Genomic DNA, 18,319 nt, shown 5'->3' with positions numbered 1-18,319 from the left:
TATTGTTGTAAATTTGTAAAGAGAGTTAATCAAAGAGATGCAGATTATTTTATTTTTTGATGTAGACTATTTTCATTTACTCACTTATTATTAGAAGGGGATTCATGCTTATTGAACACCTTCTAAGAGCAGGCAGTGTGGAATGAGTATCGGATCTTTTAGAATGAGTATGTATGCCTTTTAGAAGGCCTGAAGTCCTATAATTTTTTCCCGCTGGATTGTTTATAGTTTGGGGCCCAAACTCCCAAATTCGATTCGAAAATTTTCGTTTTCGGATTGAGTTCTCATAAATCCTAAAATACCCAGTGTTCATGAACTCATTAAGAAATTTTATTAAAGCAATTTCTGTGTGACTTCGACTTTTGTCTTTTATTCATTATTAGGTTAATATCAATTCAAGCGCCTCACATCACCACATGTGCCCAATTTCAAAATTCGTTATAATATAAAAATAGAAATGTACCATTAAAAAAATAAATATTTCAAAAAGTCTCCCACTCGAGTGGGAAAAAAGTATCTAAAAGTCCCTTTATGGTGATTCTAATTCAGTCAGGACCATGTGTGCTTAATTTCCTGATTCTATGTTGATTACATTGTGCTAGTTGAAAAAACTGTCAACTAATTCGGGTACGCTGAATTCAGTGGTGCTAACCGTTTTTATACCCTTCACCTTCGTAAGAAGGGTATATATATAAGTTTGTCATTCCGTTTGTAATTTCCACAATATAATTTTCCGACCCTATAAAATATATATTATGGATCCTTATAGATAGCCGAGTCGGGGCTTTACGAAGCTCCCAAATAACTTACACGATTCATTCATCAATATCTCCGGAATTCTTCGGGCTCGGTTGCTATTTAAAATCGAGAAAATCGGTCCACAAATGGCTGAGATATAAGGAAAAACCAGGACAACATCGATTTTTGACCTATTTTTGACCTATATCTGGATTACTAAGTCATTAATATAGACAATATGATAGATATTTTAAAGGCCTTTGCAACGATATAAGACTATAGTAAGTTGGACCTACAATGGGTCAAAATCGGAAAAAATATTTTGTAACCCGATTTTTTTTTCACCAAAAGTTTTTTTTCGTTAAATATTAAAAAAAAAAATATTTAAAATTTTTATTTTGAAGTATAATTTGGTGAAGGGTATAAAAGATTCGGCACAGCCGAATATAGCTCTCTTACTTGTTTTAAGTTAGCTCGTATTTCCGAGATATACCGTTATTTCGAAAATGGAGGAGGCTGCACAACAAATATTCGCGTAACTCAAAAACGGCTTAGTTTATTGAATAATCTGAAAAATAATTTTTTTAAAAAAGTACCAAACTGTTTATCCGGATTTGCATCCCACTCGAGTTCCGAATAAAATCTTGATAGGTTATTTATGTATGCATGACTATAGAAGCAAATGATTAAAGTTTTGTCAAAATTGGGTTAATAATTTCAAATAAATTTTTCCCTTGTTTACCCTAAAGGCCAATTATGAATAAAAATTCCGCGGGAGTTTTTCCCCTTTTCTCATTTTTCCTATTCAATTTCAATGGGAAAAAAACTCCCGCTGAATTTTTTTTTTCATAATTGGTCTAATTTAGTATTTTTTGATAAGTAAATATCGCACCCGTTCAAAATTTTTAAAAATTCACTTTTTGCAAGAAATCAACTAACAACATCAATATCTATCTACTGTAAAAATTTCATCGTATTCCGATTACTCTTTCATCTTGAAAATTACATTTGAGACCATTTTCGTGATAATTAGTGACTACCTTGTATCAACAAAAAGGTATTATTTTGAGTTAATACAAAAATTTAAATAGAAATACATACATCGTATATTTACATAAAAACTGTATTATTTTGAACTTGAATAAACCTCATTCAAGTTAAAAATATTATGATTCGAATTCATTGATTTCAATTTATAACATTTATAAATAATTTCTTAAATAGTATGTTTTTTTTAATATTTTATGTTTTGAAATAAAATCTAGAAGGCTTGAAAAATATAATTTCAATTTCATTTTTATTTTTATGTTGTTCAAAAATGTTTGAAATTTTTCATGGAAAATTTTTAGTTTTTTTATGATTTTCAGCTACAAAAATAGCGCGAAAATGATTAAATTGATTTAAGAGGATGAAATGCTTTTATATTTATGAATGTTTTATTATGTTTAATAATAATTTTTAAGTTTCAGATATTCTCCGTTTTATCTTAAAATATTGGCCAATATATGGCTATTATGGAAATATTCTTGCACTAATTCATTATATAATACAATTACTAGCATAACCCGGTGCACTTCGCTACCCCTACCCTAGTAAAATTACAAAAATATGAATGAAAATACGAAAATAACACATACAAAATTTGAAAATCTCTCAATTACAGTTCACTTGATATTCGAAAATAACAAACTAATTTTGTATGGGAGATACCACTCCACTGCTCTGATCCCACCCATTATTAAATCTTTTATGTAAATATCAAACTTTACTTTAACTTTCCTTTATAAGGGATGTGTCATTCCTACTAAGCCGATCATGCATAGCTAAACTTCGAACATGGAACAGGAATAAATTCGTTTTTAGCTAACCTTTGTAGAATGGTAATAAATCGCTTGATACAGAGTTTAATTTCTTTTACAACGTGCCTTTAAGTTCGTAATAGTAAAAGCTAACTTTAAGTTAATTATTTACTTTGTGCCACAACCACTAATGCAATCCCGACCATTTTCAGCCAATCTGTGTAAAATGGTAAGAGAGCTATGCGGACAAAGTTTGAAGAACCTTGCAATTATTACTTAGTATGGGAGGTGACTCACCTCCATATTGCTATGCCCTCTAATCTAATTCCGTCTATATTCAGCTAAACTCCGCACAGTAATAAGAAATTAATTTGCTAAAAGTTTAAACACTTTTACAATTATAGTTCTGCAGAACTACAGAACTTCTACGGAACTGCCACGCCCACTATTTCAATCCCGAACAATTTAAGTGAAACTATGCAAAATTATAAAAGAGCCATTTAGACTTAGTTTGAAGAATCTTTCAATTATAGTTCACAAAATATTTAGAAATAACTATTTACTTTGTATGGGAGGCGACCCACCATTTTTTCCGGCCCGTCCCATTTTTGATTAAACTTCATGCAGTGATAAGTAATTGATTCGTATGAAGTTTGAAAACCGTCACAATTATAGTTCGCACATATAAAATAACTATTTACTTATGTACAATTACATATTTATCCCCATATGCATAAACAGATTTATAAAACAAAATTTTCATTCAAAATTTGTTTTATATATAATCCTTTGACAAATTTAAAAATTGTTTATGCATATGGAAGTTAGAAAATAAAAAAAAACACCTTCAAAATATATTTTTGTGACTTTAAATTACTAAAGTCTTCTTCTTTGTTTTCTATAACAACTCTCACTTAAAACAGAGCGAAATCAATACTGTTTAATTGTTTCTCTTATTTATTTATAACAACAAATTGGGCAAACACGCATTGCTTTGTTTACTTTTTAGCTTAAGGTTCACATGTACACGTTTTTGCATATGTGTTAGTAACATATTTAAACGCTTTTAACTCCTAAAAAACTGAACCGATTTCAATAAAATATATATTCTGCACTTCTGTGAATAAATCCCTTTAAAATGGTATATTTCTTTCCCAAATTGAATGTATAATGTGAGCGTAATAGGGGTCTAAAGAAATCGACTTGCCTATTAATATTATGATAATGCAATTTATTAAAAAAAATTAAGTAAAAAAAGCAAAAATTTCCGTCATGTAAAATTTTATAATATTTATGAACATGTTCTTATTTTGAATGAAATAAGTTTGGGAAAAAAAAGTCAAGTTCGATTAATAATATTTATTACAAAATTCATTCCAATTATGAATTTTTTTGTTCTGTGTGATAAAATAATACAAACAAATATCGAGAAGTTCCAGAAAAATGGTAGTAACTCAAAAAATAGATTTATTTTGCAATAATTCCAAAAATTTTAAAGAAAAACAATGTAAACATACATATTTTCAAAAGGATTTTGCTTACTATGATGTATTCGGATTTTCAAATTCTCTTAAAATGTAATCACAAACAGTTTTTGCCCTCTACTGAAAATTTTTAAATTTTACGTTAATACAGTATTGTTGAACGAGTGCGATATGTAATACGATTTTAAATTTATTTCTATTTTTATTGATTTAAAAGATAAAAGGGTACCAAAACATAGTTTTCTCCTATTTGATTTTATGGGAATGTTTTCTTTCGCATCGTATTACATTATAGTCCCCAGTAATAAAGAATTTCATAAACTTTTTTTCAGAAAGTCTGTTTAAGATTTGTATTTAAGAGAATAAAAAAAATAATAAATAGTAAAATGTAAATATATGATAAATTTTATTAATTTCTTTTTTATAACTAAAAATAAGTGATCATTTCCAACACTTGAATTTGCGAAAGAATTATTTTCGGTTTCTGGTTTAAAATCACTTGTTCGCTACTAATGATATTGAAGTTAAATCAAAAAATATGCAAAAATTAAAATTATACATTCAAAACTTTGGCCTTTAACATCTAGACTAGAGGACAAGTGATATTTAACGCCTCAATTCAAATGTTAATAATTAAGTCTAGCTAATTTTATGTTCTCTATACTTTTCTAAACAGCTAATATTACTTTGTTTAATTTTACTATTTAAGTTGGCGTTCCAATTTTGCGTTTACCAAACTGCAAGGTATCCACAATGCCCAAAATTAGTTCTAGAAATGTTTGTGTTTTGGCTGCCGCAGATTGTTGACGTTGCACAACCCTTTCCAATGGTTTTATAAAATTCAAGTTGTTATCTCTTGTCCTTAGGAGATTTTCTTGTACCATAATACCAGCCGCATTTAAATAGAAAATCTTGAATGAATTAAATTAAATTAGCCTAAATTAACACACATTTGAACTATATTAAATTCTCGGTTGTCATAATTTACTTTTTCATTTGCCCATAGTAACAAAATACACCAGCATAAACACTTTAAAACTGCTTCACTTGTCATTGTTTTGTACTAAATATATTTATGTATATTTAGCGTTAGCGAAACTTTATATTTTATTTGTGTTATTTTGCAAAAATATTTTTTTGCCGTTTTAGCAGAAAATTTTATACACTTCTATCTCTATTACATTGGCTTCGATTAATTACGTTGAACTGTTTTGTTTTTCGAAAAAACATAGAATTTTATTGTCTCCAATGTTGTAAGAAATTTCAATTTCATATATTTTTTTTTATTTTATTTAACGGAAATTGCTTACACACGTCAACGTATCATTTGGCATTAACCTTTACGTTTGAGGGAACATTATTGAACAGAATGGATTCACGTGAAGCCTTATGGTGAATTTAATATTTGTAATATGTTTAGTCATTCGCTGTTAGTTAGTTAGCATTGCAACAGAACTCATTCATAATAAAATATGTACACGAAATAAGTTTATTTAAATAAATTCTTTATTAATATTGGTTTGAAAGTTTAGTGCTGATAATTTGTTACATTTATGACAAAGTATTGAGCTAAAATGTCGAATTTTAGCTATTCTTCATTATTAATATATGAACTATTAATACTATTAATTTCCTAAATAATGAAGTGCTCTGAATTATAGAACATGTTTCCCTCTCCACCTATTCATAGTGTTCAATTATATTTTGTATCTTTATCAATCTGTTCATCTGGTTTGTATACCGAACCATGTGGGAGGGTAAATTGCGTTTGTGCTGAAGTTTGTAACGACCAAAAATTTGAATATAACACCTTAATCGACTCAGAATCACTTTCTAAGTAGATTTAACGATGTCAGTCCGATAGTCTGCAATCGTTTTCCCCTACGATTTTTTATTTGCTTGTTTTGATATCTGTTGGTTTTCTTATAGTTTTTACAATATTATCTATGTATGTGTATTTTTCATTTTTAAAGTTTCGGTATGAATACTAGCCGAATCGTTCTGTGTCCCTAACCGAAACCAATCATTCGGTCAAACTCGAATATAATTTCGAGTACAATATTTTGAATATCCTTCACTTTTGTATGAAAAATGGCTGAATATCAATAATCGCCTCTGTTCTATAAGTCAAGTGATTTAAAAAACGATAGATTTTCAAAAATTAATATTTGAAAAATTTATGTTCTGCAAATCGCTCGATTTTGTACATTGAAAAAGGTTTGTTTACTCGGATTCGATTTACAGAGCACCAAAATATGATTTAGTTTACAGAACGCGGGGATTATGTTTGGAGATTCGGAAAGTTGAATTGAAAGTCCATCTGGACTGCTAGTTAAATTAGTTAAATAAGGGTAGTGTACACATTCACTCGGATACCCCTAGGGTGGGTACATTGCTATTCCTGATAAAGTTAAGAAAGAAAAATAATTATAACTAAAAAAAGCTATTGTTAGAGACTACGAAACAAGTGCTCGGGCAGTTAACACTCTCCCGACATTAAGCCACCATTTAGTCGTAGCCTTGCGAATGAGAGATGATATTTTTTTCTTATTTTAATTAGATTTTCTCTAACGTGGGCCTTCAAGGTCCTTATTGTATTTAAATGTAAATAAAAGAAATTATCTCATTCTTTCATCCGACGTTTCGCTGTTTATTTCCCAGCATCTTCAGGGATAGTTTTTATTGAATCTGGCAACAATATGTAGGCAACACAAAAAAGTAATAATTACAAAAATTTGATAATAGTCTAATTTCATGATTTTACTGAAATACATATCGCTGGGTTAACATGCAAAGGCTCTAAGTCCACTTTTTTTATAAATTGAGATTTTAATGCAGTAATGTACAATAAGTGAAAATACATTGATTACAAAGAAAAAATTGGAGTTATCTCGCTTTTTGTTGTTGTTTTGTAGTGATGATCAAAAACGCTTAGTCCAATTTATCACAAGAAACAGCTCTAAGTCCCTATAAAAAGTACAGTTTAACCATTTCTGTCAAATTGTTCAATGACATGTATTAAAACATGTAAGACAAAATGGTCGGTCATGCCCAACCATTTTTTTTAAATTTAAAAAAAGTAATTTTTGGAAGAGGGTCTTATTTGGGAGCTATGACTATTTATGGACCGATCGCCATCAAAGTTATTTGCATTGAATTTTATGTGTATACCAACAAGAGATTTATGATCGCTAAAGTGATTTTTGGAAGCGGGCCCTATATGGGAGCTATGACTAATTATAGACCGATCGGCATGAAATTAGGTGACAAGATTTCCATAGTATAAAGTATTTCGGGAGGACATTTGTATGTGAGCTAGGGGGAATAATGGAGAGATTTCAGCTAGTTTCAATAGGCTTCGTCCTTGGGCCTAAAAAAGTGTATATACCACATTTTATCGAAATGTCTTAAAAATTAATCGACTCATACAGGTATGTTCTGTAATCCACGTGATTTCAAATCACATACCGTTTTAAAATCACACGTGTGATTTGTGCCTGTTCTGTAAATCACACTATTATTGTATTTTTCGGTGTGATTTTAAATTTTCGAAAGCACAAGAAAACAGCTGATTCGTTTATTTTAAATGTTTTGTTTTGCAAATAATTTTGTAGAAATATTAAAGTGAAAATAAAGAAATGCCTGTAGCTTCTGTTATATCTTTAATTTAATTAAAAAGAATGGAATTACATTTTATAAAAATTTTGAAAAAACTATGGCGCAAGCTCAACCACTATGTCAAAAAGAAAACAAAACAGCAAAGCTGCCACAGTACACAATTGCTTTTGGTTACCACTTGCTTCAACTTTGTTGCATTTTTTTCCAATTAGCGCAAAAAACTTAACGCATATTGATAACTTATAATATAATCTAACAAATATTATAAATTTTATGACGAATTCTATAATCAATTTAAAGATATTGAACATATTTTAGACAGACATTAAAAAATTTTAGTCTGGCAAGCTTCCATGTATTTTCGAAAATCATAAACAGCTGACAACTGAAAACAAACCTGAAACCACAAAAGAAATCACAAAAGCAAATAAACTTTTTACAGCAGAAAAGGTGTCTCTAGATTTTTATTAAATTTTAAGTGTTTTTTTAATAAAACAAGTAATTCTATAAGAAAATTAATAAAGGACATATTGTTTAATTTATTTAAATAATTTATTTTAATATTTTCCATGCAATAGCCGCAGAAATAACCAAGTGATTTGAAAACATTAGTGACTTTGTTGAACGTTTTAAAATCACAAAATTATGTGCTCAGAACACCTTTTATGTGATTTCAAACCACTTTTATAAAATGTGATTTGCAGAACATACCTGATAAAGTGATTCTAAGATTCGGCTGTGCCTTATATATCCTTCACCAAATTGTACTTTAAAATACAAATTTTAAATACTTTTAGGTATACAAAATTTAAAAAATAAAAAATTTCAAAATTGTTTTTTAAAATTTAAAGAAAAAAATTTTACCAAATTTTTTTTTTTAAATTGTTTTTTTTTTCCAAGTTTTTGAAATGTTTTTAAAATTATTAGTGAAAAACAAGTAGGAGAGCTATATTTGGATGTGCCGAATCTTATATATCCTTCTTAAAAAAGTTTTTTCCAAATTTTTTTTTAAATTTTTTAAATTTTTGAAAATTTTTAAAATTTTTTAGATTTTTAAAAATTAAAAAAAAAGAATTTATGGCAAAAAAAAAGTTTTTTGATGAAAATAAATCGGGTTAAAATATATTTTTCCTGATTTTGACCCATTGTAGGTCCAACTTACTATAGCCTTATATAAATCGTTGCAATGGACTTTGAAATGTCTATCATTAGATACCCATATTGTCTATATTAATGACTTAGTAATCCAGATATAAAAACTAGTAAATAAGGAATGAAAGACAAGTTCTAAGAAAAAGACCTAAGTCCATAGAAAAAATACAAACTAAGCAATAGAAAAAGCTCTAAGTCCAAAAAACCTTTTATCTCGGTAAATACTTATGTTATCATTTTGCTTTTACGCACATCGAAAACAAAGAAAAATACCAAAAAATTCCGTTTACAGAATTCAAAAAATATTTACGCAAAAAAAAGTTTGAATGTTTTTTGTCTCTCCTGTAAAATTTTAAAATATGGACTTAGAGCCTTTGCGTGTTAAGCCAGCGATATATTTCTTTAGTAATTTTTCCATTTGAACAATTAAAGTTTTTACACCACGACTTAAAAACACAAAATAAATAAAAAAATGCAAAAATAATCAAAATTAAATATCACAGTTGAAATCAAATTACTACACTAAAAATTACAATATTGGAATTGTGTAGTTAGCGTTTATGTTGTCCTTATCTCCCTTTCTATTCACTGCAACCGTTGTTCCTTGTCGTATTCGTAAGCTCCCCAATTGGGTTCCTAATTTCCCGGACTTTTTTTATTTCCCGGGAGGAAATTAAAAAATGGTTTCATTTCACTAAATTAAATTTAATTTTTTTCGAATAAAATGACTTATAATTGTACCACGGTTTTAAAAGAAGTATAAAATAACTATATTTGATTGTACAATATTGGTCCAGCCTTTATAAGGGTTTCTAATTTAATAGTGGCATTTTATCGGTATTATCACAGTCGTAGTTTTAAGAATTTCGACTATGTTAAATCTATAAAATATGCGTAGTTAGAGACATTTTTCATATCTGATTGTAGAAAAACAAATTTGAATATTCATTGAATATTCCTAAAAATTGTAATAAACTTTAAATTAGATTCATTCTTAATAACCAAATTGTTATGATGTGGCTTGAGTTTAGTGACAAAAATTCGGTTATTTCAACCGTAATACTTCTTTGCCAACTGACTATCTGTTGCTAGAACCGACAAATCTATGGATATAATAGAATGATTCAATTAGCAACAAATTTGGCCATCGAAACGAATCTGAAAATTGTAACTTTTCTCATCTCCTCCTTTCCTCATCCAAAATCCCAACATTCCTAAAATCCGCTGTGTGTCCCATCCCTATGCAGTGTTATGTCAAAGCAGTAGTTTGTCCTCGTCCCCCCATATCAGTTTCATGTTCCGTCACTCTTGTATGTATGCTGCGTTTTGTCGTTCCCACATATACCCTTCCACAGCTTTCGTTCATATTGCCGTCACATTTGATCTCGTAGACAACATTACCTTGTCCTTGTGTCTCAATTTCTTTGTCCTACTAAATAATGGGTCCATTGTCTTGTTTGCTTCGTGTGCTAGTGCCATTTCCTTGTCGCCCATTATCCCTTGAATCTTCCTATTCCCCGTTAGTATTGGAATGTAAGAGAGGGGCCGTCATATATTTTGGGATTACCAGATGTGTTATCTTTCCCGTTGTGTCTTTCAGTTGTGTTCCTTATTACCAAATTATCGGCTACATGTATTGGGTAATTATCATTGACCAATATATCCCTGATTGTCCGCCCGCATATCCCCATTCATAAATCCCCCCCCACAAAGTTTCCTAACTTTTCGAATTAAGTCAATCGCTGTATCAATCCCCAGTTGCAGATGCGAAAGATTTCGTATACCAATCGGTAATTATCCTTCCGTCGTCATTATACATAGTATATCCTCATGTCCAAAAATGGTATTGACCCATCCCCCTTACCATCGTAAACTTTTTCCACAGTCACCATCTGTTTGACTATTTCGAGTCCTTATCTAACAATGGCACGTTATCATCCTCACAACTATTCTCAAACTGCGTCTGTCCAATCCTAACATCAATCTGCCATGTCTCTCAAATATTATACTATAGGAACTACAGATCTGTGGGTATCAGGAACAATTTCCCCAAATTATTTCAGTAGAGTTGGATACCTACACTGGCACCAATAATAACCTTCGCCTTCTCCTGTACCCGGTCGAGAAGCTTCAACATAGACTTTGAAGCACCGGCCCATACATGAGAGTTGTATTCCATTTTCGGTCGGATATAGGAGGTGTAAATATTGAGGAGAAGTAATTCCTACACCGTTTCACAAATCCGAGACACTTGAATGCTTCTTTCGACATTGTATTGTATTCTCATGCTCCGAACATCAAGAGCGTCTGATACCACAATATTTACACCACGTTTTTGTGACAACATGCGTTAAATGTGACCCTATTCGGACGACCCCATTCAGAAATTGTCAGAAGGTACCGATTAAGGAAATCATTCATATTTTGCCTCATTGTCCCAATCTCCGATAGGCTTCGTCTGTAACTGAATGAATATGAATAGATATGGTTGGAAGTATGACATAGGAGGGCACGTGAAAGTCCTCATTGCCGCTTGACTTTTAACATAAATAGCAGACAACTCAGTTTGACGCTGCATTCGTCGGGAAGTATCAGACTATTCTATGAACAGAAAAAATAATGCCTATATGAATCACATGTCCGTCTGTGAATACTGCACGCTATTATGGGTGTAATGCCGAAATCGTGTACCGATATCCTGTAGTTCGCGATTCCCGGAAGAATAACTTCATTTGCAAGGCTCCCGAATTCGTACAAATTGGTTACTCTAAAGCAGACTCATACTGTCGTAGTAAGCTCCTTGAAGACACATATCAATTGTCTTTTGAATTACGACCTACATATGTATGTATATGATTTGGATTCGTGTACATATTGAATAAAAACTAAATTTACGAATAAATTTTTGAAAATTTTGTTTGGATTTAAAAATAGTTTTTCTTATCTCAATTAATTGGTGCCTGAAATTTCAAACCCGATCTTAAAACCTCCATTAATAACCAATTATAATGCACAAATTTAATTCACTACAAAATTTTTTTTTTTAAAAATTGTATAAAAACGTTTTATTTAAAACTACAACATACATGGTACAAATAAAAAATGTTTTCTAATGAGTACTACACGCAATGTTAGGAAACAACTCCCAACATTCTTCTAGAGAATGTTTAGTATGATGGGGCGTTGTATGATGGTGCGCCGTATGAAGGTGCGCTGTAGGATGGTGCTGCGCCATGAGCGTAGTTACCGGAACCAGAAAGATTAGCCAAAGCGGCTAAACCTTGATTGTTTTGCAACAATTGGTAACCACCATGAGCTGCACTGTCAGCGCCAGCACCAGCCAAGGCGGCTGGGTTTATGCCCGCAAATCCAGCCGAACCAGAACCAGAGAGAGCTGAGGCACCAGCACCACCGGAACCGGCACCAAAACCGTTGCCGAGACCGCCGATGGCACCGATTGGTGCAAAACCAGCATTTACACTGACGGGAGCGAAGCCAGCTTGAGGAGCGAACGCAGCTTGTTGTTTCTCATTGACAAAGTATTTCTCTGCTGGAGGCTTCACAACATTAACATAAACTGGCTCAACCTTGACAGGGCGTGGGTGATGTTTGACGAACACCTTGCGTACCACGACTGCTGGGGGCTTGTGCAAAACAACTGGGGCAGGTTTGACGACTAGTGGGGGATGGTTGACAACAACCTTGGTGGGTGGGCGTTTGACAATAATGGCTGCAGGACGATGAATGAGAATTTCACCCTTGTTGTTGGGATATGAGATGGAGGAGGAGACACTGTTGCCTCTAGTGTTGGCGGGTTGATAGGGAATATTTTGGTTGCTGCCGAATGCAGAAGGACCTGCAGCACTGGCAAATCCAGCACCACCATCAGCAGCATTAGCTGAAGCACCAGCACTGGCAGAACCAGCACCATCACCACCGAGACCACCACCAAGACCACCTCCGTGTCCCGCACCTTGTAACTGATATTCTCCGGCACCACCATCACCACCAACCGCTTGGTGTTGGTAAGCATTGCCGGTTGAATAACCATAAACTTGAGCAGATGCCTGAATAAAAATTGTAAAGATATGCCAGTTAATAAAATATCCGGAAGTTACATTGTAATAGTTTATAAAATACATACAATTACTGCAACGCTAAGTGCAATGAAAAAATGATTCATTTTCTGTCGTTCGAGTTCTTTATACCCACAAATCACAATTTGGTTTGTGAAGCTGCTCTTCTTGTTGTACTTGAGTCTCAAGGCAACAACTATTGTTGACTGATGCTTCGGTTAGCCAGCATCATGTATTTAAATATGATTTCACAGACATGCTAATAAAACATTTTCAATACTGTCTGCCGTCATTTCACTTCCAAATACGTGACATTTAGGCCGTTGTTGTTAATTGTAAAGTTCTCTCCAATCTTTTTAGCTATGTATCATTTAATAATTTTTGATTATACTTATTAAGATTGCAATTCAATGAAATTTAATACATATATTTTTTCATTTTCTATTCAGTTGTTAATCGTCTAGTTTCTTTTGCAATGTCTTTGGGAAATATTAGAAGTTTTATCACTTAAAATATGTACATATCGTCGATGCACCTGCAAAATGAACTATGTGTTTTTTTTTATCAACTTTGTTAATTTGCCATATCATTCAAAAGCTTGTTCTTTCTATAAACAATTTCTTAGATTAAATTGAAGTTCATTACTTCTAATAATCATAGATTCTAATAGATTTCAATAAATGTATAATCTCCAGAAAATATTGGAAGAGATTACTGTAATGACGAATCTCTTTCTGAACCATATAAGGATGTCCCTTCTATAGAACGTACATTTTTACCAAACACATTCCCGGGCACTGATAACATTTTCACCTAGATCTACAACCCTTTATATGGTACGGTGTTGAAATGATATATATATTGTATTAAAAACAGATTTTAGTACAGAAAACAACACTTTTCAAATAGCACAAAAAATAAGTTTTATTTCATAAAAAGAAATCTTTATGGAAATTTTCGAAAAATTTGCAAATTTTTGACATTTGAATTCTCCATTTGCCGCCTCTTCAAGTAAAGTATTGGCTTGATTTAGCTTCCTTTCACTATTAAAAACAAGGGATGATGAAACAGAATCATAAAACTCTATATTTTTGGCTTTCCTTGCTGATTATGGGACGTCCGCCTGTTGGTTGATATAGGTTTTCGGAAGACCCCAGATAAACTACTTGGTACACGCAGAGAAAAAACATGGTTGGGCATGGTTACGACAACTTTTTTGCGTGAATTATTAAAAGTATTTTAGTTAAACTAAAATGTTTATTTTATAACCCAATTAGCTACCCGTATCGCTATGAAATAAAAAGTTTAAATTTAAAAAATATATGTAAATTGAGAATAATCTCGTAATTATTGTTCTCAAGATATTTAGAAATAACTGTTTACTTTGTATGGGAGGTGACTTAAACTTCATGCAGTGATACGAAAGTGATTCATATAAAGTTTGAAGACTTTCACAATTATGTTTACTTTGCGTAATAGGTGCCACGCCCACTAATACAATCCTTCCCATTTTCAGCCAAACTCCTTATAGCGATAAGAAATTAATTCGTATTAAATTTAAAAACTTTCACGATTTTAGTTCTTCAGATATTCGAAATTAAGGATTTACATTACATGGGAGGTGCCACGCCCACTAATACAATGCCGCCCATTTTCATTCAAACTATGTACACAACTACAGTTCTCCAGATATTCGAAAATAACTATTTACTTTGTATGGGAGGGTCCGATCCATCCCATTTTTGGTTAGACTTCATGCATTAATATGAAATTGATTCGTATAAAGTTTGAAAACTGTCACAATTATAGTTCTGCAGATAATCGAAAATAACTATTTACTTGGTATGGGTGGTGCCATGTCCATTTTTCCAATAAGCTCACAATGGTAGCGAAGTAAATTCCGTGAAGTTTTGCGGCTTTCAGAATTATACTTCACCAGATATTCCATAACAAATATTTACTGAAGTGCCCCGCCCACTTGAAATTTCAAAATTAAAAGTAACCTATTGTTCCTTCCAGATGTAGAGGAACATACAGTAAGCATTTCAAGAGGATCGGTCCAGTGGTTTAGGCTTCTATATGTCACAGACAAACAAACACCACCATAGTGGGGAGATATCGATATTTGTATATCAATCTGTTCAGGATCACTTTTTGAGTCGATTAAGCGATGTCCGTCCTTCAAAATCAAATTACAGGTCGCAATTGCAAAGAATTAGAATCGGTCCATTATATTTCCTAGCCGCCATACGTTTGCCCTATCTAAAAATAAATAAGCTCTCATAAATATCTTAGTTATATAGATAAAAAACCAAATTCAGCACAAATAAGTTTTATATAAGCTGAACCCGCACCACCAAATTTTTGTGATAATCGGTCCATAATTAGTCATAGCTCCCATACAAGTCCCACTTCCGAAATTAATTTTAACGAGTAAAGATTTCTTAAACATTTTGGTATTCAAATAAAATTCAAAACAAATAAGTTTCATATATGTATACAGAGAAGACATGCCACCTAATTTTATGGCGATTGGTCCATAATTACACATAGCTCCCATTTTCTCGGTGTGGGTACCATATGGTCGGACTTGACCGACTATAATTTCTTACTTGTTTTTCTTTATATTGATGAAATTATAAAGTATACATATATAATTAAACTTACCCCTGTCTATACTTGACAAATATTTATCATAACAATTAATGACGTTTGTTGTCAAGACAAATTTGTCTGAGCAAAAGCACTAACAATTTTGTCATAACTAAGCAATAATACAAATAAATGGTGACTATACCTGATAATTTTTTATCTTGACAATCATTTTGACGTTTATCATGATAAAAATTGATCAGGTATATACAGAGGGTTATGAAATTACACTTATTTGATATCCATATTGTGATTGTCTTAAACATTTAGCTAAGACGCCAGAACAAACATTTTCAGAAATTGTCTCCTCAAACAAGCTTAACTTTCATTTTAGTTGGGAACATTGCCACCTTATTTTTCCTCCATACAAATGGAGACACTCTATTATATCTATATTTACCGTGATCATTTCGATATTTCTAATAATCACCTCTATCGCGAATCAATATTTCACATGAAGTGTGTTCCCATTTCCCATTTTTCGTTCATAAACTTTATTCACGTGAAAAAATTCCCCTTGTTGTGAAATTTTTAGATGCAATTTTGTAAACAATAAACAGCTGCTACGAACAAAATCAACTATTGTGAATGAAAAGTTTAGGGGAATATCACGATAGCAATTTTCCCTTCGAGGGAAATGAATATTTCATGGGAACATAAATTTCACATGTTTTTCACGATAGGGGTGAATATATAATTACGAATTTAGAAAAACTTAAAAGATTTCTTATAATTCATAATTAACACAGAAAAACCATTATCTTTTAATCTTTGGTTTATTAATAATAAAAAAAAAACTAAAAAAATACAAATAATTTAAAATTTATATAAAAAAATAAAATTTTTTATTGAGTACAAAATGTTCACGTATCCTAATTACGTGTAATTTAAAATTTAAACTATTGTTTGAGACCACATCAGTATCCCGACTGAGGTCCATAGGCGGGTTGAGCAATATACTGAGGAGCACTGGCGTATTGTGGAGCACCATATGCAACTTCGTTAGCAGCAGCATTAGCACCTGCTGATGAACTACCACCAAAACCGCCAGCTGATGAACTACCACCGAAAGCTCCACCTGATGAACTAACACCAAAAGAACCGCCAGCTTGACCATAAGCGGGAGCAGAAACTGGGGCATCGACTTGTTTGCCTGGTTTGTACACCTTAACGTAGACGGGGTTCAGACTGAGAGGTGTGGGTACTTTGTTGATAACCTCTTGTTGGTAGATAATGGAGGGTTTCAGTTTGTACACAACCGGGGCAGCTCTTACGACAGCTGGAGGACCGCTGCTGATTTGTGCGGGAGGAGATCCGGGTTGGTTGACAATAATTGGTTGCAAAGGCTGAGTGGCAATAACTTGATGGTTGTTTAAACCTTGAGGTACCAACAGGGAACGAAACGCTGTTTGTCCCACAACATTGGGAGCCACCACATTAATGTTGCCCTGTCGTATATTGGCAGCCAATGTATTTTGAGCCAAAGTCTCAGCAATAGAATCGGAATTCTTAAGGTTTTGATAAGAGGGATTGGCATTCAAAGCTTGGAGTTGGGCATTGGCTTGAGCCAAACCAGCTTGAGCACCGGGTGAGGCACCAACATCGGCGGTGGCTGTAAGTGAAGCAGCAGCTGCCTGTTGGTTGGCAGTAGCAGCATTTATGAGCTCTTCAACACCATTGCCAGAACCTTGATGCAAATAAGAACCTTGGGAATGGCCATATTGAGCGTGACCATAGCTAGCAGCTGCAAACTAAATAATAAATTTTAATTATTAGAAATGTAAATTTGTTTTAAATTTAAATTAAACCTACCGGTAATGCAATGGCAACAAATACAAAAACTAAATGAGGATTCATCATTAACGCTATATTTGGTGTATATTTGAGGGTTAGGCTCTCTCTTAAAAACCCACAACTTTTACTGCTTATGGCTTTTGCTGAACATCTTGCTTTTATATATTTAAATATTGAAACTAGATGCTAGTGGTACGTGAGTTTTTTGTTAAAAAAATCATTTCAATTCAAATTTCTTTTTTTTTATTTTTATTTATTTTATATTTTATCTACTTTGGTTCTTTAACATGATGATGATTATATTTTAAATTTAAAGGTCAGATAACTGTATGAAGTTTTAAACAGATTTGGTTTATTTAGTCTTCCGTAAAATGTTTTGTTATGAAAATTAATGTACATAAATATTGTTTAAGAGGTGGGTGTAATATTTTGAAAGAAAAAGACAAATAGTAAGAAATTAACAATTGATAGTGTGTGAGGTTTAATGATTAGTTAAAAATTATAATGGTTTGCTTAACAACTAAACAAATATATGTATATTAAAAATATAGCAGTATGCCGTGATTTATTAAGTTCCTTCTCTTAATTTAAAACTTTATTAAAAAGTGACAAAAATATTTTCAGTTGAATTATTAGTAGTCCAGATCTGAATTACTTAGTAGATTATAAATTGTAGCAAAGACTGAGTCAAACAAAATTATAAGCCAAACATTTTTTTTTTTTTTGGGAATTTTGGAACTCATACTCCATTTTGTTAAATACGATATCATGATTGCAACCCGTGCCGAGTGAACCAAAATATTTTGAAAATGCAATAAATGAAAACAAAAGAATTAAGATGAAATTAAAGAACTTGTTTATTAAAAATTCTTAAAAATAGCTGGGATAAGTTCCTTTTAAGGAATTTTTCCAGTAGTCTGGATAAAAAATTTCTATGTTCCTAAACACAACGCAATAAAAATTGCTATTGCTTGAAATCATAGCTGTAACTTGTGAATAAAATACA

General features: G+C 31.9%; 2 protein-coding genes across 2 annotated transcripts; both read right to left on the bottom strand.

The window, feature by feature from the left end:
* Nucleotides 1–11,840: 11,840 nt before the first annotated feature.
* Nucleotides 11,841–15,928, bottom strand: Cp38 (Chorion protein 38). The gene is made up of 2 exons (XM_065507516.1): nt 15,920–15,928; nt 11,841–12,858 (listed from the first exon to the last, which is right to left on the bottom strand). Exons 1-2 carry the CDS (start codon nt 15,926–15,928, stop codon nt 11,959–11,961), a joined length of 909 nt encoding a protein of 302 aa, XP_065363588.1. The 3' UTR covers nt 11,841–11,958.
* A 489-nt stretch (nt 15,929–16,417) lies between these two features.
* Nucleotides 16,418–17,376, bottom strand: Cp36 (Chorion protein 36). Its single transcript, XM_065507507.1, has 2 exons — nt 17,332–17,376; nt 16,418–17,270 (listed from the first exon to the last, which is right to left on the bottom strand). The coding sequence occupies exons 1-2, from the start codon at nt 17,374–17,376 to the stop codon at nt 16,437–16,439; spliced, it is 879 nt and encodes a 292-aa protein (XP_065363579.1). The 3' UTR covers nt 16,418–16,436.
* Between the last annotated feature and the right edge of the window lie 943 nt (nt 17,377–18,319).

The sequence above is a fragment of the Calliphora vicina genome, chromosome 4 (genome assembly GCF_958450345.1).
Source record: "Calliphora vicina chromosome 4, idCalVici1.1, whole genome shotgun sequence".
NCBI classification, from domain to species: domain Eukaryota; kingdom Metazoa; phylum Arthropoda; class Insecta; order Diptera; family Calliphoridae; genus Calliphora; species Calliphora vicina.
Note: the sequence above shows the minus strand (reverse complement) of the source record. Positions and strands in the feature narration are given on the sequence as shown.

Coding starts and splice junctions, on each gene's coding strand:
- Cp36 (XM_065507507.1), bottom strand. CDS start 17,376: ATGAATCCTCATTTAGTTTTTGTATTTGTTGCCATTGCATTACCG. Junction 17,271..17,331: donor TTGTTGCCATTGCATTACCG/GTAGGTTTAATT, acceptor TTTATTATTTAG/TTTGCAGCTGCTAGCTATGG.